Below are 25,194 nucleotides of genomic sequence, written 5' to 3' on the forward strand. Positions count from 1 at the left end.
ATTAATCACTGCTAGTGTGTGCTTTGAGCCTTTGGCTAGTAATGCTTTGTAACTTGTTGATAGATTTGATAGTTTGCTCTGTGGCATGTGAGTGAATAATAAAATAGATTGGCATGTTTAGTTATAAAATTGTAATTGATTTTCCATTACTGACAGTGGATTACCAATTTGATATTGCTTTTGACAATTAGTCTTACTATTTTCCACTGTTTTCTACCAACTAGGACAGATTAAACCACTTTGTGTTTTGAATTTTTTTTCCATTACTGATGCAACACATTTTGCTTCCAGTAAATCCATGTTGTAGCTCTTGTCATTGAACATTCAAACCTTTCCCATCTGTGAGTCCTGAATGTTCAATGTTGACACTTCAGTATTCTGGTAGATGAGGGTAAAGAGCTTTTGCAGCCAGTAATTGCCTCTGCAGAGCTTTCCCTAGCTTCTGTTGAGCTGTATTTCCATTGATACTTGTTGGCTCTGCCAGCAAGTTTTTACTGAATGTTTTTGGTATCCAGTAGTGACTGTTTTTTCACAAATATGTGACTGTCATTGCAGAGCCTCCTGTACTTGACCTGTTTGGAGGGCAGCTGGTAGATGCATCAACACACTACATCAGAAAGTAGTACGATGTGGTTTGTACCCCTGTTTTTCTTTTGTGTCACAATCTTAGCCCCACCCAATCTAGCTAGTGAACATTATGTACTACCCCTCCCTATTTGTTAGATGTTCACCCTTGTACCTTGGGACCAACTGAAAATTTAATTATACTGAAAGACCCTTGAACAGGAATTAAACCATCACCCTCTGGGAAAGGAATCTGTATGACCTGGTGTTTTCTGCTCAAGTTTCATCTTAATTTTGATGATCCACTCTAGAAAATGTGCTCCAGTAAGTCAGATAGTGTGTTTGTGCTTGAAATTGTCACAGGTTAGAATGCGAGTTTGCCTGCTGAATTCAAGATCAACTAAGTTCATTTTATTTATTCGGTGGGGGAGTGGTTGAAGAGCATATCATTTACTTTAAAACATGAGTTATGATCCTATTAATTGGAATGGCATGTCAGGGCATACTAAAATGGATGGGTTAGTGTGTAGCAGAGCCATAAAGACTAAGGGTCCTAGGTTCAATCCCTAATCTAAAATTAGTTAGCTGATCTCACCTGGAACAGCATTGAAGGCCTCAGTGTCCCCCTGAGTAGCGAGCAGAAAAATAATCAGCCAATATTCCTGCTCCTCATCAGTATCCAGCAACCCCTGCTCAAATGTGTGTATTGGTTGAAGACTGGATTGGCTCAACTGTGATACCATCTAGTTTTAACTAGTCTGCTAACGCTCACCTATCTGAGCTAAATTCTACATCGGAGGCAGTACATGTGAATTGCTGTCTCGTATGGAAAAAGTGTTTGGGGCCCTGGAAGGAGGTGTTGCATTTAGAAACATAGAAAAATAGGAGCAGGAGTAGGCCCTTCGAGCCTGCTCCGCCATTCAATATGTTCATGGCTGATCCTCTATCTCAATACCATATTCCCCCTCTCTCCCCATACCCCTTGATGCCTTTTGTGTCTAGAAATCTATCTATCTCCTTCTTAAATATATTCAGTGACTTGGCCTCCACAGCCTTCTGTGGTAGAGAATTCCACCTCTCATTCTTCTAAACTCTAGTGAATACAGACCTAGTCGACCCAATCTTTCCTCATACGACAGTCCTGCACTTCTACAGGAAGGTGCCTGGGGAAAGGTGGTGCAAGAGTATACCAGGGGTATCGTGAAGGGAATAGTTTCTCCAGAAGGCCAAGAGCAGTGTGGAAAATGTGTTTGCCCGTGGAATTGTGCTGTTGGTCGTGGAAATGATGAAATATGATCTGGCAAATGCAGAGGCTGGTGGTGTGAAAGGTGAGGACAAGAAAGAATGATTACACGAGGGAAGCACTAGTGGTTTGCTGACGTTTGTAGTGATGTAACCCAGTATGAGTCACTTTTGGGGGGGCAGGGGGGGGGGGGAAGGTGCTGGGTGGGGGAGCTGGTGAAAATTGGGTGGAGAGGGGAAAGAGAGTTGAAATCACTGAGAATTTATAGCTGGATTATGGCCAAATAAAGCATTAGAATGTGCAGGCTCCATTGGATCAGCAAAGGGTGTTTCACTCTGCATCCGCTGTCCCAGTTGTGTGCCACTTAACGAAGAGCCTTGTGACTGCTGAAAGATAAAGCTAAGACTGAAGTAACCAGTCTTGTGACTCTCCGGAAAATGGGAGGTACATCAAACAAATTACGTAATGCATACCCAGTGAACGAAAATCATTGACGCAGCAATCAGCTTCCTTCATTTGTTTTTAACTTGGCAGCTGAACCTTCTGAGGTAAATTAAATTTTAAATAAAAGATGTGACTTGAGTCTGAATTTTTTTTTCAAAGTTTTTTTTTTTGCTGATCTGTTTTAAAACCGCTACAGACTTAGAGGAATCAGCCATTTCTGCAGTGAGATTTATGTAAAGGTGGCTGGAGAATATCTCTTAACCGGTTGGGGATGGCAGTATTTGCACAGAATTCTTTCAGGCTGCACATGTGCTTTAAAATTAACCATGTAGTTACTTTGTAATCTATTTCTGGATCCTTCTGTCTTTCGGTAGCTCATATTTCCATTAATACTGTTTTTCCTAACCTAGGACTACACACAGACTCCTTGTACAAGGAGGTCAATGCACATACAGACAGAGTAATGGATCTTGGCCTGGCTGAGGATCACTTCTCAAAACCAGTGGCGAGTATTGATTTTTTTTTTTTATATGTAACACTGCAGTATCATTAGTATATCATTGAAATGCACTAAGCATTTTGTGGTAATGCAGATAAGTAAGACATTTCAATTGCTGAGTATAAACTCTGAGAAGTACTTGAGTTCTGTACACAAGGTCTGCTTTCACAGGGAATAAAGCTGAAATATCTTTTAAATTATTTTTGTGGTCTTCACCCCAAGTGTGATGCCAGTGAAATAATTTTGGTTCCAGTACAGACTCCTCGGCCTAGAATGTTCTGTATATTCTGTAATGTAATCTTCTGTGGAATGCTATTTGGATTAGAGTTTAAATTGTTTATATTGTGCTTTGTGATGACTCTATTCTCTGAACATGAATTCTTTGTTCTCGAATGCCGATTAAAGAGCTGCCTCAAGCATGAGGTAACAACATATTTCCCTCTTCCCTCCTAAATTGTGGAACAATCTAACAGAAATCTATTTTTACGAACGTGGGATGGGGTTTGAGGGACAATTTTCTTGTGCTGTGCTCCAAAATAGAGGCCAAAAAATGAATGCAATGCAGAATAAAAATGGGCATTAATCATTTGTGCCTGAATAGCACTGCAGACAAACCTCCTCCATGGCTTTGCTGGTGTCTGTACCTGAAGAGGGTTCAGTGGTAAACTGTGTCCAGAAAAACCTGGCGCTACTGATTCTACAGCTGCCATTTAGGAGCTATCCCTTGAGGGAAAATCTATTTCCTGTGAAGTCTTTATTTTTGGTGTTTTTTAATATTAAAAAAAAGTGTTTCGCTGCTTCTGTATTTGTTGCAAAATGCTGTTATCCCTTTACACTTGGTGATGGAGATTGTGTCAGTGCTGTGCTACTTGCCTTTTTGCAATGTGGCTTATTTGGAGGCAGACACGAGGAAACAACCACATCCCCCTTGACAACTGCTGAAGGCATTCGCCTGGACGTCTCCTGAGCCGCTAGCACTTGCTTTCCTACCACAGAGTAGGAAACTACTCTCGCTGATCATACAGCTGTTCCATGCCACCTGGAATAAAAAGCGGGGTCCTCAGTCAATCCAGCACACCGCTCGGGTCCCGGTGAGCGCACACCTGGCCAACTTCACACTAATTGCTCCCAGACAGCATCAGGAGAGGAAGGTTGGCCCTGGTATGTTGCATCTAGCTGTTGGTCTGCAAAGTATGCGTATGCACACTTGCTAACAGGTTTTGGTGCTTCTGTTTCTGGGCTACTCTTAACATAAGCGCATAAAGAATTTCATGTTCTTCTCTTTGGCCATTGTTTGCTTTCTGATGTGGTGTTTGTATTATGCAGGGATCATTTGTGGCATTGGATATTGAAAATCTGAAGCGTGCAATTGATGAAGTGAAACAAGTTATATTAGACTTGCCGGAACACTCGGAGAAGCAGAAAGATGCCGTTGTTAAACTTATTCATCTCCGGCTTAAACTACAAGAACTGAAGGTTTGAAATGTGCATTGTAAAAAATTTTTTTTTTGTAATCCTGAATTGAAGGGCGAGTAAACTACAAAATGATGCAAGCTAGTGTACTAATCTAGTGGACAATAGAGGGACAGAATGTGGGTTTCCATCCACTGTATTCCATTAGTTGAGTAGCAGGGGGGTGTAGAGAGGGGAGCATCAAGAAGATGCTAATAGCCCTTTCAGTGGGAGGGAAAATGCTCTTACACACGTCTTGTCAAGTAACATTGGTAAAGGCTTGGAACAAGCTGTTTGCCTGCTTAGCCAAGAATATTACATCACACCCTGTTCAAAAAAAGTGGAGAGGGATAAACTCGGCAGCTACAGGCCAGTCAGCCTAATGTCGGTGGTGGGAAACTTTTAGAGACATTAATCTGGAAATGTAGTAAACAGTGAGGTGAATAGTAACAGACTTCAGGAGGACATGGACAGACTGGTGAAATGAGCAGACACATGGCAGCTGTAATTCAATGCAGAAAAGTGAGAAGTGAATCATTTTGGTACGAAGAATGAGAGGCAATATAAACTAAATGGTACAGTTTTAAAGGGGATGCCGGAACAGAGACACCCAGGTGTGTATGTACAAGTCTTTGAAGGTGGCAGGACAAGTTGAGAAGGCTGTTAAAAAGGCATATGGGATTCTTGGCTTTATAAATAGAAGCAGAGAGTACAAAAGCCAGGAAGTTATGCTACAGCTTTATAAAACATTGGTTAGGCCTCAGCTGGAGTATTGTGGCCAGTTCTGGACATCACACTTTAGGAAGGATGCCAAGGCCTTAGAGAGGGTGCGGAGGAGTATTATTAGAACGGTACCAGGGATGAAAGACTTCAGTTATGTAGAGAGACTAGAGACACTGGGGTTGTTCTCCTTGTAGCAGAGAAGGTTACGGGGAGATTTGTTAGAGGTGTTTAAAATCATGAAGGGTTTGATGGAGTAAATAAGGAGAAACTGTTTCCAGAAGGCAGAAGGGTCAGTAACCAGAGAACACAGATTTAAGGTAATTGGCAAAAGAACCAGAGGCGACAAGAGAGAAAAAATGATCTGGAATGCACTGCCTGAAAGGGTGGTGGAAGCAGATTCAATAATAACTTTCAAAAGGGAATTGGATAAATACTTGAAGGTAAAAATTTGCAGGGCTGTGTGGTAAGAATGAGGGAGTGGGACTAATTGGGTAGCTCTTTCAAAGAGCCAGCATAGGCACGATGGGCTGAATGGCCTTCTGTACAGTATCATTCTATGATTCTCTGCGGGATTCAACAGAAGTATTTTGTTTAAAGAAAATGGTTTTGCTTTATTTTTAGTTGCAGTGCTGAGAAATGCAGAATGGTGCCATCAAACCTTTGTATTTGTAGCAATATTCCTCAACAACAACAATAGCTTGCTATTCCTTTACCATAGAAAAATGTCCCACTGTGCTTCACCGAGGCATAATGCAAAAAATGGACACCAAGCCAAAAGTGGAGATATTGGGAGGACTGACCAAAAGCTTAATCAAAGAAGTGGGTTTTAAGAGGGTCTTGAAGGAAGATAGGGAAATGGAGTGGTTTAGAGAGAGAATTCTTAAGTGTGGGGCCTAGGTGGCTCAAACGACAGCCAGGAGTGGTGGGGGGGGGGGGGGAAGGGATATGCACGAGCAGTTGGAGTCCGAGGAACGGAGTTTGTTGGGGGGTGGGGGTGGTGTGCGGAGGTTTGTAGGACTTGAGATTTCCGCAATGAGGAGGGCCCAGGCCATTGAGGATTTTAAATACAGGGATGGAAATTTTAAATTTGTGACCTTGGATCAACAAGGACAGGGGTGATGGGTGAGCAGGACTTGGTGTAGGATAGGATACGCGCAGAAGAGTTTTGGATGCGCTGAAGAGGGTGGGGAATGGCAACCTGGCCAGGTAAGCAATACAATACAATACAATACAAATCGCTTTATTGGCATGATAAGGTACATCTTATGTTGCCAAAGCATCAAAATACATTTATGGTTGAACACATAAACGCGGTTCCATTCATACAGTGTATAAACAGGTATATCCCTGAGTTTATAAATATATTTTCGCCTTGTTTATATATACTCTTGTCTTAGTTTACTGGTTGTCCCTCTGTTCATGGCAAGCTGTAACATAGTGTGCCGCCAGTGTTACACAGCTTCTCTCCTCCCCCAGTAGGAATGGGAGTTTTTGGTTGTCAGTCAGATTTCTGAATTCAGGGCATATTTGTGAGAATTTTTGATAGAAATTCTCTCTGATGCCCTGATATTTTCCACAGGCTGTGAGGAAGTGCATCTCTGTCTCAACTACTCCCTGACTGCAGTGAGAGCATATCCTGTCTTCTCTTGGCAGCCTGGTCTGCCTGTGTCTGCCTTTTTCAATCGCTAGGCTATGTTCGCTAAGTCTGTACCTTGTCAAGGTTCTTCTCAGTTTGTTATCCTTTACCATGGTCAGGTAATCAGCTATGTTGTATTGTCTGTTTAGGGCCAAGTAGCAATTGAGTTTGCTTTGGGTTTTTGTTGTTTCTGCCCAATATGACAGATATTTTTCCTTTTGCTTAGCGACGATTGTGTTGGGTCGAATTCTTTGTGTTACCCTGTCACTGTCCTGGGGCTGGTTATTGTTAGTATTATTAGTTACTTTATTGAGTCCCAGGACTAGTTGACTGAGGGTATTCTTCTTTATGGTCAGCTCTTGGCATTTCAGGGCGTCGTAGTGATAGCATTGGGGGTTGCTCATTTGTAGGTGATTCCAAAATTTGGTGGCTCTTTTTTGGATAGTGATTATTAATGGGTATTGGCCTAGTTCCGCCCTGCATGCGTTGTTTACTGTTTTCCTTTGAGTCCGGAGGATACTTTTACAGAATTCCGCATGTAGGATCTCAATTGGGTGTTTGTCCCATTTTGCAAAATCTTGTTGTGTTAGTGGTCCCCAGACCTCACTGCCATAGAGTGCAATTGGTTCAATTACTGATTTGAAAATTTTGAGCCAAATGCTAATTGGGATTTCTATTTGGATTGATTTTTTGATGGCATAGAAAGCCCTTCTTGCTTTCTCTTTCAGTTCATTCACAGCCAGTTTGAAGTTTCCCGTAGAACTGATTTTTAAGCCCAAGTATGTGTAGTGAGTGGTTTGTTCAATTTTGGTTGTTCCTACTGTGAAATTTATTGTGGGTCCATGTTGTTTGGATCTTTGCTGGAACACAAGGACTTTGGTTTTTTGGGGATTTATTGTCAGGGCCCAAGTCTGGCAGTACGACTCCAGCAGGTCCAGGTTCTGCTGTAGACCCTCCTTAGTTGGTGACAGCAGAACCAGGTCGTCGGCATAGAGGAGGAATTTAACCTTGGATTCATATAGGGTGAGGCCGGGTGCTGTAGATTGTTCAAGTAGTTTTGCCAATCCATTAATGTAAATATTAAAGAGTGTCGGTGAGATTGGCGAGCCCTGCGTCACCCCCCGCCCCTGTGGGAAGTATTTTGTTTGTTTGTCTCCAATTTTAACTGCACATTTATGGTTTGTATACATTGATTTAATTACATCATATGTTTTACCTCCTACCCCGCTTTCGATAAGTTTCAGGAATAAACCGTCATGCCAGATGGAGTCGAAAGCCTTCTGGAAATCTACAAAGCATGCGTAGATTTTGCTTTTGTTATGGTGAACGTGTTTGTCAATTAGGGTCTGTAGGGTGAAGATATGATCGGATGTTCTATAGTTTGGCAGGAATCCAATTTGGCTTTTACTCAAGACATTGTGCTCTTCAAGGAAGTTTATAAGTCTTTTGTTTATGATGCTACAGAATACCTTCCCCAGGTTACTGTTTACACAGATGCCTCGATAGTTGTTTGGGTCGATTTTGTCCCCACTTTTGTATATGGGTGTTATGAGTCCTTTGTTCCAGATGTCAGGGAAATAACCGACACTCAGAACCAAGTTGAAGAGTTTTAGGATAGCCAGTTTCAGTTTGTCGTCTGCGTGTTTAATCATCTCGTTTAGTATGCCGTCTGCCCCGCAAGCTTTTCCTGGTCGCAGGTCCTTGAGTTTTTCAAGAAGTTCTTTTTCTGTTATTATGGCGTCTAGCGGGTTTTGGTTATCTTTTATGGCCATTTCAAGCTTTTCAAGTTTTTTGCGTATTTGGTGTTGCTCTGGTCCTAGTGTGTTTTTCTGGTATAATTTTTCAAAGTGGTTTACCCATGTGTCCCCATTTTGAATGGACAAATCGTCGTGTTGTTTTTTGTGTAGTGTTTTCAAGTTGTCCCAGAAACAATTCGACTCAATGGATTCCTCCATGGAGCTGAGTGTATTCTTAATAAATTGCTCTTTTTTGGTCCTGAGTGTGTTTCTGTATTGTGTTAGCGTCTGACAATAAGTAAGGCGTAATTCCTCGTTTTCTGGATGTCTGTGTTTTTGGTTTGATAGTTTTCTAAGTTTTTTCCTCATGTTATGGCAATCATGGTCAAACCATTTTTAATAGTTTTTTGTTTTGGGTTTGTTCTTGCGAGCTTTCAAGTTTGCATTTGTTGCCAAATTATCAAAAATATTGTTTAGTTTACTAACTGCCCGGTTTACGCCTTCTTTATTGTGAGTGTATATGTTATCCAGAAAGGTGTCTAAGAGAGCTTGAGTTGATGCATTGCTAATTGTTTTCTGGTATTTTTCCGTGTCGTTTTTGGCCCATCTGTACGATTTTTTGGTGTTGTACAGTTTACTGGGTTGTGTTTCTATGTTGTTTGTTTCTGTCTTTTTGAGGAACATAGTAATTTGACTGTGATCTGACAGTGTTGTTTGTGGTTTGACTGTGAATGCTCTGAAAGAGGATGGGTCCAAATCTGTAATCATATAGTCTACTGTGCTGCAGCCAAGAGGTGAGCAGTAGGTCGATCTTCCTAGGAGGTCTCCTATGAACCTACCATTGACAATGTACAGACCCAGGTTTCGACAGAGCTGCAGTAGCTGTTTACCGTTGGTATTTGACTGCTTGTCGCAGTTATGCCTGTATGGAAGGGAAGGGATGTCAAAGTGGTTATTCCCGAATACGTAATTGTTTCCCTGATTATTGGTGAAGTCTGGTTCTCCGCCCGTTCTTGAATTGAGGTCCCCACAGATCAACACGTTCCCCTGGGCCTGGTATTGGATAATTTCCCCCTCCATGTTGGAGAAGGTGTCCTCTTTGTAGTACGGGGAATCGATTGGAGGGATATAAAGTGCGCAAATGTAAACATCTTGGGTGTTTGAGATAATCTCCCTCTCAAGTTTGAGCCACATATGGTTTTCGCCCTTTTTTATAAATTTGATGTAATTCTTAAGTTCTGTTTTAAACCAGATCAGTATGCCTCCGGAGTCTCTGCCTTGGGTTACACTTGGTAATTTATTGGAGGGGACCACTAGCTCAGTGTACCCTTGGGGACAGCCGGTGTGTCCTTTTCCTTTATACCAAGTTTCCTGTAAAATGATAATATCTAGATCTTTAGTTTCCTCTATGAACTCTGGGGTCCTACTCTTCACTTCTCGCAGTGAAGAGCGTAGACCTTGGATATTCCAGGTCGAAATATATAAGGATTTCATGTTAAGTTTTATCTTTTTCTATGATAGGTTAAAGAGTGGTACGTGTTTGTCGTGTCTAAGTGTGGGGAAAAAAAAAGATCACCCCAGTTGTCTACAAAAGTTAATACAATTTGGTTACAGTTCTTTCTATTAATTAGTCCTTGATCCATAAGGCGGAAGTAGATGCTGCTGCACATCTGCTTATTGTCTCTTAATGGATTGTTTCTGTCTGAGGTATTGCGTACGTCCTGTGCATCTCTCCCTCTGTCTGGCTGGTAGCGGTCCTATTCCCCTGTGGGACAGGAGTGGTGCAGGTCTGATAATGTTGTTTTGCATGGGGATCCTCTCCGGTCTCGGTTGGTGTGGTGGTAGTCTTTGTAGTGTTCCTGATATGTACCCCGCTGATCTCTGGTGGTCGGGGGGGGGGGTCCTCTTGGAGTCTGGGTATGGACCCGGTTAAAAGCGACGTCCTTCAGGGCTTTAGCAAAGATCGATATTTTTTGCCTTTGGATGTGGACGTGGTCGTAAAGACATTCTTCATCGAGGGTGGGGTGTTGGGCCAGGTGTACGTTGTGGTTTGATTCGCAGTCTCTTGCTATGCTGGCATTTATCTCATGAATTGTGTTGTTGTTGAAGTCTGTTCTCGGCAATATTGTGGAAACAGTGATTCTAGTGTTTGGAAATGTACTGCTTGCCTTCCTAATCATTGCTCTGAGCGATGTTGCTACCTCTTTCTGTTTGGCCTTTAGGTCATTTGTGCCCGTGTGTATTATTATGTGTTGGGGGGAGCCTAATCTGGCTTTGGTCAGCCATCCCATGGCTCTGTCTGTTGTTGGGCACCAAATCTTTTCTACTTTACTTCTAGGGAAGAGCTTTTTCTCCCATAGAAATTTCCCATTTGAGTCTGAGTATTACGACGTCAGCCTTGTTTGTGTTTACTGTCTGGTGGCTTTCGCCTGGACTCATAGTGTGTGTGCTGGGCTGGGGTGTCTGGTGTGTGCGTACCTCTTGTGAGCGGCTCGCTTGTGGTTCCATGGTGGTGGGGGAAGATTGCGAGTCAGCATGCTGGTCGGTCTGTGTGGCACCCCTTGTATTGTGTGTCTGTTGCTTTTGTTCCGTGTGGGAGTGCAGCCGTTCCGTCCGGCTCTGTTGTCTTATCTCTAGTCTCTGGTTGCTGGTCTAATGGTGTTTTCTCTCCTCTATGGCTCTCTTCTTTTTCCTGCAGCTCTTTCACCTGTTTCTTAAGTAGATTCACCTGGTTATCAAGTCTATTCAGCTCTCTCTTGTGTCTCTCCCTCTCCTGCTTTTGTTTGTCATTCAATTTGAGGACCTCCTCTCTAAGTTTAACCATCTCTATCTCTAATTGATAAAATTTATCTTTTGGTTGTATCTGGCTGTGTGATCCCGGGGTATGTGTCTGGTCGGCCCTGGAAGGCTCACTCACTTCCTGGCTAAGCTGGTCGGCCCTGGAAGGCTCACTCACTTCCTGGCTAAGCTGGTCGGCCCTGGAAGGCTCACTCACTTCCTGGCTATGCTGCTCTTCTCTTGGTGGGCTGGGAATGGTAGGGGGACTATGTGTGGCTTCCTCCGTGGTAGTTATGCTGGGGTTTGTCAGTTGTATCGTGTGGCTGTGGTTCCCCGGGGTTAGTGTCTGGTTTGAACTGTGTGGCTCGTTCATCCCTTGACCATGCAGATTTTCTCCTGGTAAGTTGTCAATGTTGGGGGGAGTGCGGGCCACTCTGGGGCTGTTCATTCCCCTCGTAGTTGATCTTTTCAGTGTCCTGAAGGCCGTTGCAAATTTGTCGAGGTTGCCTTGCACTAATATTGTTCCGGTATTGTACGCGTTGACAGTCGTGATTGAACTGTCTCCTGGTGTGTTAATTTTCATTATGGACCCATTTGCGGTATTTTTTAGCTTAACACTAGTATAGTGTGATTTTATTGCTCTGATCCAAGCCGCTGGCTGATCTGAGTAGAATATGAGGTTACTTTTTGTCCCATTGTTGTAACAGTCAGTAAAGAGAGTTTCTGGTTTTTCTCTCATCTGAGCATGCTTGATCGTTTTTATAGCTTTTTTTGTGGTGTTGGGGGGAATCTGGAAGCGGGGCTGTTGTGGATCTTCTGATTCGCTCATTTTTGGTAAAGTATTGATCTTAGAATAAGCTTTTCTGGGGCCCCGGGTTTGGTGTTACCCTCTCCCTGTTCGCGAACTTTCCCGGTCCCCCTCTCCGACCCCGTGGTCCCTGGGCCTCGGCTCCTGGGTTCACCCTTCTCAGGTCTGAGTCTGTGAGCCACTGTTTCCCGGTGCCTTCGGGCTGTTCCCCTCCCCCTCAGAGGTCTCTGGGCCTCTGTTTCGGCCTGGCTCCTCGGGCCTTTCCCTGGGCCTCCCTCCCTGGGCCCTGTACCCACGGTCTTGGTTGCGAGCCTTCTGGTTGCTCTCCTTCTCCTCAGAGGTCTCTGTGCCTGCTGGCCTGGCTCCTCGGGCCTTTCCCGTGCTGGATTGTTGGGCTGTGGCCCGAGTCCCCTCGGCTGTGCTGATTGCTGGATTTCCGGGCTGCGTTCCGAATCTCCTCGGCTGTGCCGATTTCTGCGATGCGGCCCGAGTCCTCTCCGCTGTGCCGATTGCCGGGCTGCGTTCCGGATCTCCTCGGCTGTGCCGATTTCTGGGATGCGGCCCGAGTCCTCTCCGCTGTGCCCGTTGCCGGGCTGCGTTCCGATTTCTGGGATGCGGCCCGAGTCCCCTCGGCTGTGCCGGTTGCTGGACCGCTGGGCTGCGGCCCGAGTCACCTCGCCTCCTCGAACTCGGTCCCGATGCCGCCGACTCAACCACCGCTGCTGAAGCCCCGTGTGGCTGCCGTTCACTGGTTTGTGTAGTTCTTCTCTTGTTTCTTTTTTTTTTGCTTTGGCTTTTTTTTTCCTCTCTTTTCCTCTGGGTTTTTTTTTCTTTGGTAGTCTTTCTGGCGGTCTTTTCCTTCTCTACTTTGTCTAGACTAATCTAAACTTAAACTAACCTAAACTAAACTAACTTAACTAGAACTAAATTTAATTTTAAAACCTTTTTAAAAATTGAAATGAAATGAAACTTTTTTCCCCCACTTTAGACACTAAAAACACTAAAATCTCAGCAGCCCATCTTCAGCATGTGTATTCACTCCGTCTGCAATTCTCTCTCTGCATTGAAATAGTCTAGTCTGGAGATGACCAAGGCATAGCTGAGGGTTTTGGCGGAAGATGGGCAGAGGTGGGCAATGTTTTAGGTGGAAGTAGGTGGTCTTGATGATGGTGTGGATATAGGGTTAAAAGCTCAGCTCGGGAACAAATAGGATGCCAAGGTTGAAAACCATCTGGTTCATCCTTAAGCATTGGCCGGGGAGGGGGAAGGAGTTTGTGGTAAGGGCTGAAGGTGATGGTTTTAGTCTTTTCCGTGTTTAACTGGAGGAAATTGAGTTAATCCAAGACTGGATTTTCAACAAGCAGCCTGACCGCACAGAGGCAGTTGCGAGAGGTGATGAAGAGTAGAGTTGGAGGTCATCAATGTACATGTGAAACTGACCCTCATCTCTGTGGATGATGTTGCCATGACGCACCAAGTAAATGAGTTGTTAGGTCAAAAGTGGAAGCTTGTGGACTGTTTGACATTGCAATAGTGGAACGCTGATAACTCTAAACTTGCCCAGAAGTGGTGGGGAGGGGGGTCCCTATATGTCAGGACTAGAATTTGGGGAATTTAGTTTGGGAATTGTGTGGTTGATTGTCGACACAGGATATGCACTGACATCTGCCAATGTCAAAACTGGATATAACTATTATATAAAATCACTGGTAGAGCAATCTTGGAATTTTGCAGCCTGACCTTTTTCTGGTTTTTTTTTCTTCTTTACAGACTAGATCATTGGTTACAATTTGATATTTACACTATGCACACATCAGCAAGAAATTTGCAAAACTTTCATTTGATTGTGAAGCCCATTCAAAATCAATAGTTCTGTTCTGAGGTTCATTTTACATTTCTAAGGAGTTGTAGCTTTCTTGTACTGTAGAAGGTGCCAAGATATTGCTCCTACAGACAACTGCTCTGCACTTTGTATGAACCCTCATGTGCTCAACTTCCTCCCGTTGGGTATGGTAAACATGTGAATGCCTGCAGTAGCCTCATTAATGACCAGTTCAGATGACATTCAGGGGACAGGTATTTGGATATGTCAGCCATTCAGCAAGAGTGCTTTTGAGCATATTTTGTTTCTCATTGACATGAGGTACTGCAGATGTTTAAAAATCTAGCCGATAATACCATAACTTGCCATTTTTCTTGCATTGGCTATGTGTCATTACCATCTCCTGTGCTCAGCTAAGATAGATTTTATTTCAGCTGTACATTCTCAAGCTGACTTTATATTTATTCTGCTTTGGGGTTTGATGAAAGCACATTGTAGATGATTGCAATCCTTTGTGAAGGCAATGTTGGCATGATATTGTAAAAATAATATGTAATATTTTGTTTACTGTGACAGAAATTATATAATCAGCATAGCTGTGTTAACATGGCCATTATTCAAGTGGAGCTAGCAAATGCACTTGGATTTTTCAGTGCAGTTCTTTGCGAAGGATAAATAGTGTGTGTGCGTTTTTAATGAACCATGCTTCAGTGTTGTGCATTTGTACGTCCATTGGGTTTAGAAAACTTCTTTTTTTTCTCCACGTCCAGGAAAATTAAATGTACATACCAATAGCATTGTTAACCATGTTAGCTGGTGACATCACATCGTGTCACTCATAATGGAGTGTTCAGAATTTCCTGCATTGTACTTGCACAGAAATTATGCCAAAATTTACGCCGGTTTGTGTGTCAATCTTGCTGATGGGAACTTGTACCTAAATTTCTTGCAGAGCTCACTTACCTACGCCGGAATGTAGAAATTAGCACTGGCAGGATGGGAGACAGGAAAAAAAAAGGAAAGGGCGGGGGGGAAGGGAAGATCCAAAACAAAGGGGTGGGGGGGAAAAAAAGTAAAAATGTAATCGGGGCCGAGGTTATGATCTGAAATTGTTGAACTCGATATTGAGTCCGGAAGGCTGCAAAGTGCTTTGTTTTGGATCTTCCCTTTTCCACCCCCCCCCCCCCCTTTTTTTTTCCTCTCCCACACGGCAGCTGTCTCCCATCCTGCCAGTACACTTCACACCTAATCTTGCCGTCTTTTGTCTCCACTGTCCTATTACCATCTCGTCTGGTTTTGAATACCTCTTAATGTCTCTCTTACTTCTTTTGTTCTATTGCAGCCCTGCCTTCGATCTATTTTATTTCCTTTCCAGTTTGAAAAAGGGTTAGACCTGAAACGTCGACTCTAATTTCTCTCCACGGATGTTGCCTGGCCTGCTGAGTTTTTCCAGCATTTTCTGTTATTTCGGATTTCCAGCATCTGCAGTATTTTGCTATGTAACTTCAGCAATACTGTCTTGCATCTAATTTCTATATTCTGAATGTTTGGACAGAGGCTTAAATTAATGCTTGTTTCAGTTATAGTTGTAACAAAGTTGATCAAAACTATAACTTATATGCTAATATTTTTAATTCATTCTATATTTCTTTAAATAATTAAAATTGTTAATAAATTTAACTCTTTTTCACTATTCGCCATTGATAAGTGCACATATTCAGGAAGCCCAAATGAGAATTTTCAGTAAACCAGATTTGAATAGCCGCTTCAACTGAATTACATGGTCTCGTACAACCACCTTTTATAATTGTATTTCTGAATCGAACGAGTATTTATTTTGATTATATGCTTGCAAAGTCTCTCCTACCCGATCTCTATTTAAGCAAATGATATATAATAACGAAGTGATGATTCTAAACCTCTACAGTTCAGAGAATCATTGAAACTTGCAGCGCAGAAAAGGGCCATTCGGCCCGTCGTGCCTGTGCCGGCTCTTTGAAAGAGCAGTCGTGCTTCATCCCACGTCCCCGCTTTTTGTCCGTAACTCTTAAGTTCCTCATCCTCAAGTACCTGTCCAACTCCCTTTTAAAATTATTTATGGAATCTGCTTCCACCAGCTTTTCAGGTAGAGCGTTCCAGATCCCAGTAACTGAGTGAAAATGTTTCCCCTCCTCTCCCCTCTAGACTTTTTTGCCAATGATTTTAATCTATGACCTCTGGTTATTGACCCACTCACCAGAGGGAATATTTTTCTTTCTCTACTCTATAAAAACCTCTCATCTTGTAAACCTCGAAGTCACCTTTTTAACTTTCTCTGTTCCAAGGAGAACAGTCCTAACTTTTCCAACCTCTCCTCATAACTGAAGTCTCTCATCCCTGGTAACATCCTGGTAAACCTCCTCTACCCTTTCGAAGGCTTCTTTCCTGAAGGGTGGTGCCCAGAATTGTCCACAATGAGGCCAGACCAGTGATTTATAAAGTTCTAGCATGATCTCTGCTTTTATATTCTATTCTTCTATTTATAAACCCAAGTAACCCATATGTTTTTTTTAACCACCTGATCAACTTGCCCTGCCACCTTTAAGGATTTGTGTATGTGGACACCAAGGTCTCTGCTCATCTACACTTCTCAAAATGGTGCCATTTATAGTATACTGTCTTTCCATTTAGTCCTCCCAAAGTACATCACTTCACACTTCTCCACATTGAACACCATCTGGCAGACTTCTACCCATTTCACCATCCTGTCCATGTCATCCTGAAGCCTATAACTATCCTCATTACTATCTACTATGCTGCTAAGTTTTGTATCATCTGCAAACTTCATAATGCTGCTCCCTACACCTGAGTCTAGGTTGTTTATAAAAATTGCAAACAGTAATGGATCCAAAACTAACCCTTGGGGAACACCACTGCAAACTATCTCCCAGTCTGAAAAACATCTAACCACCACCACCCTTTGCTTCCTGTCACTGAGCCAATTTTGTATCTATACTGCCACTTTCCTCTTAAGAAAATGGAAACCCTTGGAATTAATAAACCTCCTGTGTGGCACTTTGTTGAATGCCTCCGAAAGTCCATATATATAACATCTACTGCACTACCTTGATCAACCTTCTCTGTTACCTTATCAAAGAATTCAATCAAGTTAGGCAGGCACAATTTGCCTTTAAAGAATCCATGCTGGCTCTCCTTGATTAACCCATGCCTTTCCAAATGAAAGTTTATTTTGTCCCTAATAATGGTTTCCAATAACTTCCCCACTACCGATGTTAGGCTGACTGGCCTGAAGTTTCCTGGTTTATCCCTCTCCCCTTTCTTGAATAGTAGCGTAACATTAGCGGCACTACCCCTGTATCCAATGAGGATTGAAAGATTGTGACCAATGCCGTTGCTATTTCTACCTTTGCTTCTTTCAGTAACCTAAGATACATTCCATCTGAACCAGGTGACTTACCATTGTTCAGTAATGCTAATCTTTTTAGTACGTCTTCCATATCTATTACCAACTTACAGTTGTGCTTTAGTTATTTGCAAAACATAAATGGTAGAATGAAACTTCACGACCGCAGTTCTTTAGGAATTACACACGTACACTAATGCTCTGAATCTTGCAATTTATGCATTCGGGCTGAATGTTTATATTTAGATAAGTTGGTGCATGAGTGGGAAATGTGAAAAAATATTTGAATCTCTAGGGCAAACACTGCAGTTTCTATTTAACAATTAAAATTATTTGTATAGAATGAAATGAAAATATTATTTTTGTGCAAGGGCGTGTCAATAGTTATAGAAGTGCCTCCTTTCCTAAACAAATAAAAGTGCCAGAGAAATGCAGATATCCCTCCACTTATGCTGATATTTGGTGTCTTACTGAATTTAATATTTTGGATGTATATCTATGCCAGCACATTGCTGGCATCAATGCAAGAAACTGAGCTGGTCTTTTGCATGGGGACGAAGCTATGTGAATGAATGGCAGAGGGTTTTGGCAGGCATACATCAGAAGATGCACAAACGATTGAGGAAAGCCACACATAGCAGTGTTTTGGCACAAAATCGATGCACATCAGTTACACAAATTTTCTCTGGAAGAAAAGCAGCACAACTTTGTTCTTGCAACATAGTTATTCTGTAAAGTTCCAGTAACTTCCAGAACAATATTAACCAGCTCCCTTTACTCTAGCCTCAGGAGAGTGTATTCTACTGCAACACTTGGGTCGATTTTCCCGAAGCTGTCGGGAAGAAGGCGGGGCTACAACTTTCGGGTTTTAGTCCCGCCTACATCGACGTCCGGCCAATCCGTGCGATTTTCCCTTGATTGACCTTGTTGAGCCCGCCCAGCGGGCTCAGCAGACCAATTAAGGGCCACCCGGCAACAGGTGACGTCACAGACTGCAATTTCATCGGTCAAGAGTTCTTGACAGATGAAATATCAGTGTTTCACAGCTGTTTCAAGCTGTGAAACACTGACAGTCTGAGTTCTGACATGAGTCCTTCTGCACAGACTCAGTTAGAACTCACATCGGCACTCAAAGCTGAAGGCTGTCACTTTTCACAGATCGCAGCCATTCAGCTTTAAGTACCGGCTGAGTGATGGGCTCCTGATGGCTACAGGAAGAAAGGCTGTGAAGGTAAGTACAAGTAAGTAAAAGTTCTTTACACACACCAAACATACTTACCTTTGCACTCATGCACCCATCACTCACCTGAGCGCCGACATCGCGACTCCTTCAACCCGACGGCCCGCCTGCTCTAACCTGGTGTGGTTTGGAGCCGTCGGGGAAACCCCTCAAAATAGGGATTAGGCTAAAAACTGCCTGCTAACTACTTGTTAACAGGCAGTTAATTGGCACGAATCCCTTCCTGCTTGGGGTCGGCGGGTCCCAGTGCGGGGCGGGTACCCGCTGCCTCTGAAAGTTGCGTGGAGCGGGGTTTTGGGCAGGATGGTGTCGGGACCCCCGAAATCGGGATCCCCCCCCCCCCCCCCCCCCCCCCCAAAACGCCTGAAACCCTGCCTGACGGCTCCACGAAAATCGACCCCTTACATTCTGCTCCCCACATGAGTCCTTCGTTATCGATAGTTTTCTGCTGTGGATTTCTTTTCCGCCTCTCCAAAACTAGGTTCCCCTACACTTCAGTTAGGGTCCTTGCAGGCAGTAGAAAGAGGAGCCTGGGATCAGTCTGAGAAGCTCATCTGTGACATCCACTGTCCACTTGCCATTCGTTCAGACTCCATTGAGGGATGGGAGGACTATTTCAGTGCTCTCCAGGCTGACCTTCCAACTTGCACCCTCCGTAAACTTGAGCTTATCCAAAACTCTGCTGCCCGTATCCTAACTCGCACCAAGTCCTGTTCACTCAATACCCCTGTGCTCGCTGACCTACATTGGGTCCTGGATCAACAATGCCTTTTAAATTCTCATCCTTATTTTCAAATCCCTCCATGGCCTTGCTCCTCCTCCAGCCCTACAACCCTCCGCGATCTCTGCGCTCCTCCAATTCTGGCCTCGCACTTCACTCCACCGCGTTGGGGGTCGTTACTTCGGCTGCCTAGGTCCTAAGCTCTGGAATTCCCTCCCAAAACATCTCCTCCCCTCTACCTCTCTCCTTTTAAGTTACTCTTTAAAACCTACCTCTTTGACAAAGCTTTTGGTCACCAGTCCTAATATCTCCTTATGTGGTGCGGTGTCAAATTTTGTTTGATAGTCACTCCTGTGAAGCACCTTGTGGCATTTTACTATGTTAAAGGTGCTACATAAATGCAAGTTGTTGTTGGGAAATTGTTAATTCTCTGAAGGGTTGTTTTCAACTACTCAAAGGGTTGACAGTGGATAGGTAATGGCAAACATTTAAAGATCGCATGGATGAACTACAGAATTTGTTCATCCCTGTTTGGCATAAAAATAAAACAAAAAAGGCGACTCAACCGTGGCTAACGAGGGAAATTAGGGATAGCATAAGATCCAAGGAGAGGACATATAAATTGGCCAGAAAAAGCAGCAAACCTGAGGATTGGGAGCAGTTTAGGATTCAGCAAAGGAGGACAAAGGGATTAATTAAGAGGGGAAAAATAGATTGAGAGTAAGCTTGCAGGGAACATAAAAACTGACTGTAAAAGCTTCTATAGGTATGTGAAGAGAAAAAGATTGGTGAAGTCAAGCGTAGGTCCCTTGCAGTCAGAATCAGGGGAATTTATAATGGGGAACAAAGAAATGGCAGACCAATTAAATACGTACTTTGGTTCTGTCTTCACAAAGGAGAACACAAATAACCTCCCAGAGATGCCGGGGAACATAAGGTCTAATGAGAGGGAGGAATTGAATGAAATCAGTATTTGTAGGGAAATGGTGTTAGGGAAATTGATGGGATTGAAGGCCGATAAATCCCCAGGGCCTGATAATCTACATCCTAGGGTACGTAAGGAAGTGGCCCTAGAAATAGTAGATGCATTGCTGGTCATCTTCCAAAATTCTATAGACTCTGGAACAGTTCCCATGGATTGGAAGATAGCTAATGTAACCCCACTATTTAAAAAAGGTGGTAGAGAGAAAACGGGGAATTATAAACCGGTAAGCCTGACCTCGGTAGTGGGGAAAATGCTAGAGTCCATTATAAAAGATGTAATAGCAGGGCACTTGGAAAACAGTGACAGGACCGGACAAAGTCAACATGGATTTACAAAAGGTAAATCATGCTTGACTAACCTACTGGAATTTTTTGAGGATGTAACTGGTAGAATAGATAAGGGAGAACCAGTGGATGTGGTGTATTTGGACTTTCAGAAGGCTTTCGATAAGGTCCGGCATAAGATTAGTGTGCAATGTTAAATACATGGGATTGGGGGTAAGGTACTGTCTTGGATAGAGAACTGGTTGGCAGACAAGAAGCAAAGAGTTGGAATAAACGGGTCCTTTTCCGATTGGCAGGCAATGACTAGTGGGGTACCGCAGGGATCAGTGCTAGGACCCCAGCTATTCACTATATATAAATGATCTAGACAACACAAAGCTGGGTGGGCGTGTGCTGTGAGGAGGATGCAGAGAAACTCCAGTACGATTTGGACAGGTTGGGTGATTGGGCAGATGCATGGCAAATGCAGTATAATGTGGATAAATGCGAGGTTATCCACTTCGGTGGCAAAAACAGGAAGACAGATCATTATCTGAACGACAATAGATTGGGAAAAGGGGAAGTGCAACGAGAATTGGGTGTCCTTGTGCACCAGTCACTGAAGGTAAGCATGCAAATGGCATGTTTGCCTTCATAGCGAGAGGATTCGAGTACAGGAGCAAGGATGTCTTGCTGCAGTTGTACAGGGCCTTGGTGAGACCACATCTTGAGTATTGTGTGCAGTTTTGTTCGCCTTATCTGAGGAAGGATGTTCTTGCCATGGAGAGAGTGCAGCGAAGATTCACCAGACTAATACCTGGGTTGGCAGGAATTACGTATGAAGAGAGATTGGGTCGATTAGGCTTATATTCGCTAGAGTTTGGAAGAATGAGAAGGGATCTCATTGAAACTTATAAAATTCTAACAGGACTAGACGCAGGAAGGATGTTCCCGATGGCGGGGGAGTCCAGAACCAGGGGTCACAGTCTAAGGATGAGGGGTAAGCCATTTAGGACTGAGATGAGGAGGAATTTCTTCACCCAGAGAGTAGTGAACCTGTGGAATTCTCTGCCACAGAACGCAGTTGAGTCCAATTCGTTAAGAAATATATCTAACTCCTTCTTGAATATATTTAAGGCTAAATGGATCAAGGGATATGCGGAGAAAGCAGGGACAGGGTACTGAATTTGGATGATCAGGCTCGAGGGGCCGACTGGCCTACTTCTGCTCCTATCTTCTATGTATCTATGTGAATTCGGCAAAATCTGTGAATTTGGCAGTGTGGCCTCCACATGAGAATATGGTCCTCCGTTACAAAGTTAGTGTGAACCTCTGCACACATTGAATTGAAATGTTGGGGTAAGCTTAATGTAAACAGGCCATTGTTAAATAGATTTTAACTTTTTTTATTGGCTTCCTTTATAGGACCCTGATGAGGATGAGCCAAATATTCGAATTCTGCTTGAACATCGATTCTACAAGGAGAAAAGCAAAAGTGTCAAACAGTTCTGTGACAAGTGTAGCACCATTATATGGGGCTTGCTTCAAACCTGGTATACCTGCACAGGTGAATGCTTAATGTTTACCCCAGTTTGCATTTGCTTCTGCCTAGATCTATTTAGAATAAAATCTGCAAATAAACTTATCCAATTATCATTTATTTTTGAATATCCACTTTGGAATAATGCATTTTTAATTTTTATATATATACACACACACACATAGGAGGTCACATATTACTTTGAAAATAAGAATTTAAATGGGGTAGAAAAACAAAGGGCTCTCTGAGTGCAAATACACAAATTACTAAAAGTAGCGATGCAGGTTAATAAGGGCATAAAAAAGCAAACCAAGCACTAGGGTTTATTTCTAGAGGGATAGAATTGAAAAGTAGAGAAGTTATGCTAAACTTCTATTGAACCTTGGTTAGACCACGCTTGGAGTACTGCGTACAATTCTGGTTGCCATTTTATTAAAAGGATATAGAGGCACTGGAGACGGTGCAAATCTTTTTTACAAGGACGATACCAGAAATGTGAGGTTATACCGATCAGGAAATGATGAACAGGCTGGGTCTCTTTTCTCTTGAAAAGAGAAGTGCTGAGGGGTGACTTAATAGAGGTCTTTAAAATCATGAAAGGTTTTGATAAAGTAGACAGAGAGAGAGAGAGAGAGTGTTTTCACTTGTGGGGAAGAGCAAAACTAGAGGCCATCAATATAAGATATGTCATCAAGAAATCAAATGGGGAATTCAGAAGAAACCTCTTTACCCAGAGAGTGGTGAGAATGTGGAACTTGCTACCACAGGAGTGGTTGAAGCGAATAGTATAGATGCATTTAAGGGAAGACTAGATAAGCATATGCGGGAGAAGGGAATAGAGGGTTATACTGATGGTTAGATGAGGAAAAACAGGAGGAGGCTCGAGTGGAGCATAAACGCCGGCTGGCCTGTTTCTGTGCTGTATATCCTATGTAATACTGTAGTATTTTTGTAATGAGGTGTGTATGGTTGCCAAGCTGAATGACTCAGGAGGAGGAAATGGCCCAATGAAGTTAGTAATTTCCTTTTTCATTTAACAGCATAGTTGTAAGGTTAATTTTTAAAGTTTTATGCTTCATAGTATCTGAATTTATGAAACCAGAGCTTGAATTTTTGTTTGGATTAAATCTGGCATTTGAGTCTTCCTGCAGGTGAGTTATTACACTTGTTGATCTAAGACATTAGAACTTCATAGTAATGTCTTGTAGGCCTCGTTTATAGGACCTGTAGCACCAGCATGTTTATCTGAAATTGCTGATGTTTTATGTGTTCTAAACTATTTCCAATATGATTTTTGATTATACATGCATATTAATGTTCAGCCACTTTAAGATGCATTGTGGCCAAATATCCTCTTAGTGACACAAAATTGGCAGGCAAAAGACTTATCATGGGCCTAAATGAGTTATTTTTTAACAAACTTCCCTCTTGATAGATGAATGGACTGAGACTGGCTCAGTGGGAGTCCTTGAAACCATGACACAATGTTAACTATTAGGAGAAAATCTTTAGGCATTCTGTGTAAACTGCTGCTATTGTGAGTGTCCCTTATCTGCTTCTGTGCAGCATAATTTTATCTTTACGGAAAAATAGCCTATTTGCTTAAAAATGCAAGTCCTTTTTATATTTCCACAGTTAGCTTGTATTGCTGGAGTATGTAGTATTCAGGGGCACATATTTGTATAGTAAAATGTTGCTTATTCAAACTTCTTGTGTTTAGTCCAGCCTTTTAGACCCCTCAGTTCAGTAATTGTGATGGCTCTCGGTGATAAAACTGCCGCTTACACATACACTGTTACTACAAAGTCGCAATTCTGATTTCAGCAGTCTAGCTAATAAACCTTCCCTAATGTGATGGACGGGTAATATCAACCAGCAATGCCAAAATGCATTGTACTGGTTGACAGAGTACAGTCTCCCCATGGCCAAATCCAAAATGGGTAACCTTTATCATCGGTGTTGGCTGTTTGTGCTGGCTGCATTTGAAGGTACAGTATTGGGTGAAACCCTTGTCCCAGGAGAATTTCAGTGTCTTCAATGAAAAAAGGAATTGGGTAATTTATACTGTAGGATTGCTTTTAACAGCAATATACCGTGGAATATGAAATGGCCATTAATCTAGTTGACTTTGTGATAATTTTTCCACTCCTGGTTTTAAGTGACAACTGGCCTTTTTTTTCCTGTCTCACCACCCATGCACATTTACTAGGGAAGTATCTCCCTTATGATCAAATTTAGCAATAAGTAAGTTGAGACTTCCGATTCTACGAATTGAACATTAGTCAGCCTCTGCAGTGTTGTCTGGATAACCCAGAACTTGGAATGCAGTTTTTGACATTTACTGCTGTTGCACTGCAGCCTAAATGTGATAATGGGTTGCCCATTTCTGTAATACATCAAAATTACTGAAATTGTATGTCATGTTTTGAGATTTGTTTTGACCATTTTCCCTCAAAGTATTGGAGGAAGGTGGTGGGGGGGGGGGGTAGTAGAGTTAAACAAAATGTATTCACTCAAGCTTTTATAAAGTAACAGGTGGTTAAAATGTTAATGATTTAAGCTTTGATGTTTTTCCATAGACGATAAATAAGATATTAGAAACCGAAAATGCTGGAAATGCTCAACAGGTCAGGCAGCATCCGTGGTGAAAGAAACAGTTAACATTTCAGGTCGATGAGCATTCATTGGAATAATAAGTTATTGATTCGCCTGTCTAGGCAATTGATAAACATACTACACCCACTTTGATGGGATATCTCTGCTCCTTTCTGCCCATGAACTGAAGGATGTAAAAAACAGGGCAGAGACACAGGCAATCAGTCAGACCTTCAAAAGGAATGTTGTCCGGGCAGGATTTGGCCAGGCTCAGCAGTAATATGCTGGAGAGTAGTTAAGGGTCATTCTGCTTAAGTCAAGTAAAACGATCCACTGATGTGAAGAAGTGTAGCATGTTAATTATTGTAGTGTAGCATGTTAATTATTGTGTATTATTACACAAAGACAAGTTACACTGACGGAATTAAGCAATTCTGATCATAACAGTTGCTCTGTATCTTGGTGTGCTGTGAAATAAAGCATCTTAATGATTTGCATCTTGCATTGTGTCACCAAGCATGTTCTCAGTCCGCCTTAAAAGAACTTGAAGTATAGATGCAAATATCCAGTTCAGATCATGAAGCAATACCATTGTTGCACTTCTGGGTTACGCTATCATATAGTTGGATATTGGGCAATACGCTTACACTCTTAAGTGCAAGATGTTCAGACTGCTTCGGGAAGTGACTAGCACTGCTGTTTGAGAGAATATCTAAGGCAGGACCCTAAGCTGGTAACAATG

General features: G+C 42.7%; 1 protein-coding gene across 7 annotated transcripts in view; it reads left to right on the plus strand.

Annotated features, from left to right (window-relative positions):
* The window catches only part of def8 (differentially expressed in FDCP 8 homolog), a 60,359-nt gene that overhangs the window by 15,020 nt on the left and 20,145 nt on the right, over positions 1 to 25,194 (plus strand). For 5 of the 7 annotated variants that reach the window (XM_085991659.1, XM_085991661.1, XM_085991658.1 and 2 more), the window contains 3 exons: positions 2,662 to 2,756; positions 4,077 to 4,226; positions 21,743 to 21,884. In XM_085991659.1, coding sequence (XP_085847785.1) covers positions 2,662 to 2,756; positions 4,077 to 4,226; positions 21,743 to 21,884 — 387 coding nt within the window. Of the gene's footprint in view, positions 1 to 555; positions 633 to 2,661; positions 2,757 to 4,076; positions 4,227 to 21,742; positions 21,885 to 25,194 lie in introns of those variants that run through there. The other 2 variants (XM_085991662.1, XM_085991663.1) reach the window with 2 other exon arrangements.

The sequence above is a fragment of the Somniosus microcephalus genome, chromosome 6 (assembly GCF_052327205.1).
Source record: "Somniosus microcephalus isolate GS21.2 chromosome 6, FLI_Smic_1.0, whole genome shotgun sequence".
Lineage (NCBI taxonomy): Eukaryota > Metazoa > Chordata > Chondrichthyes > Squaliformes > Somniosidae > Somniosus > Somniosus microcephalus.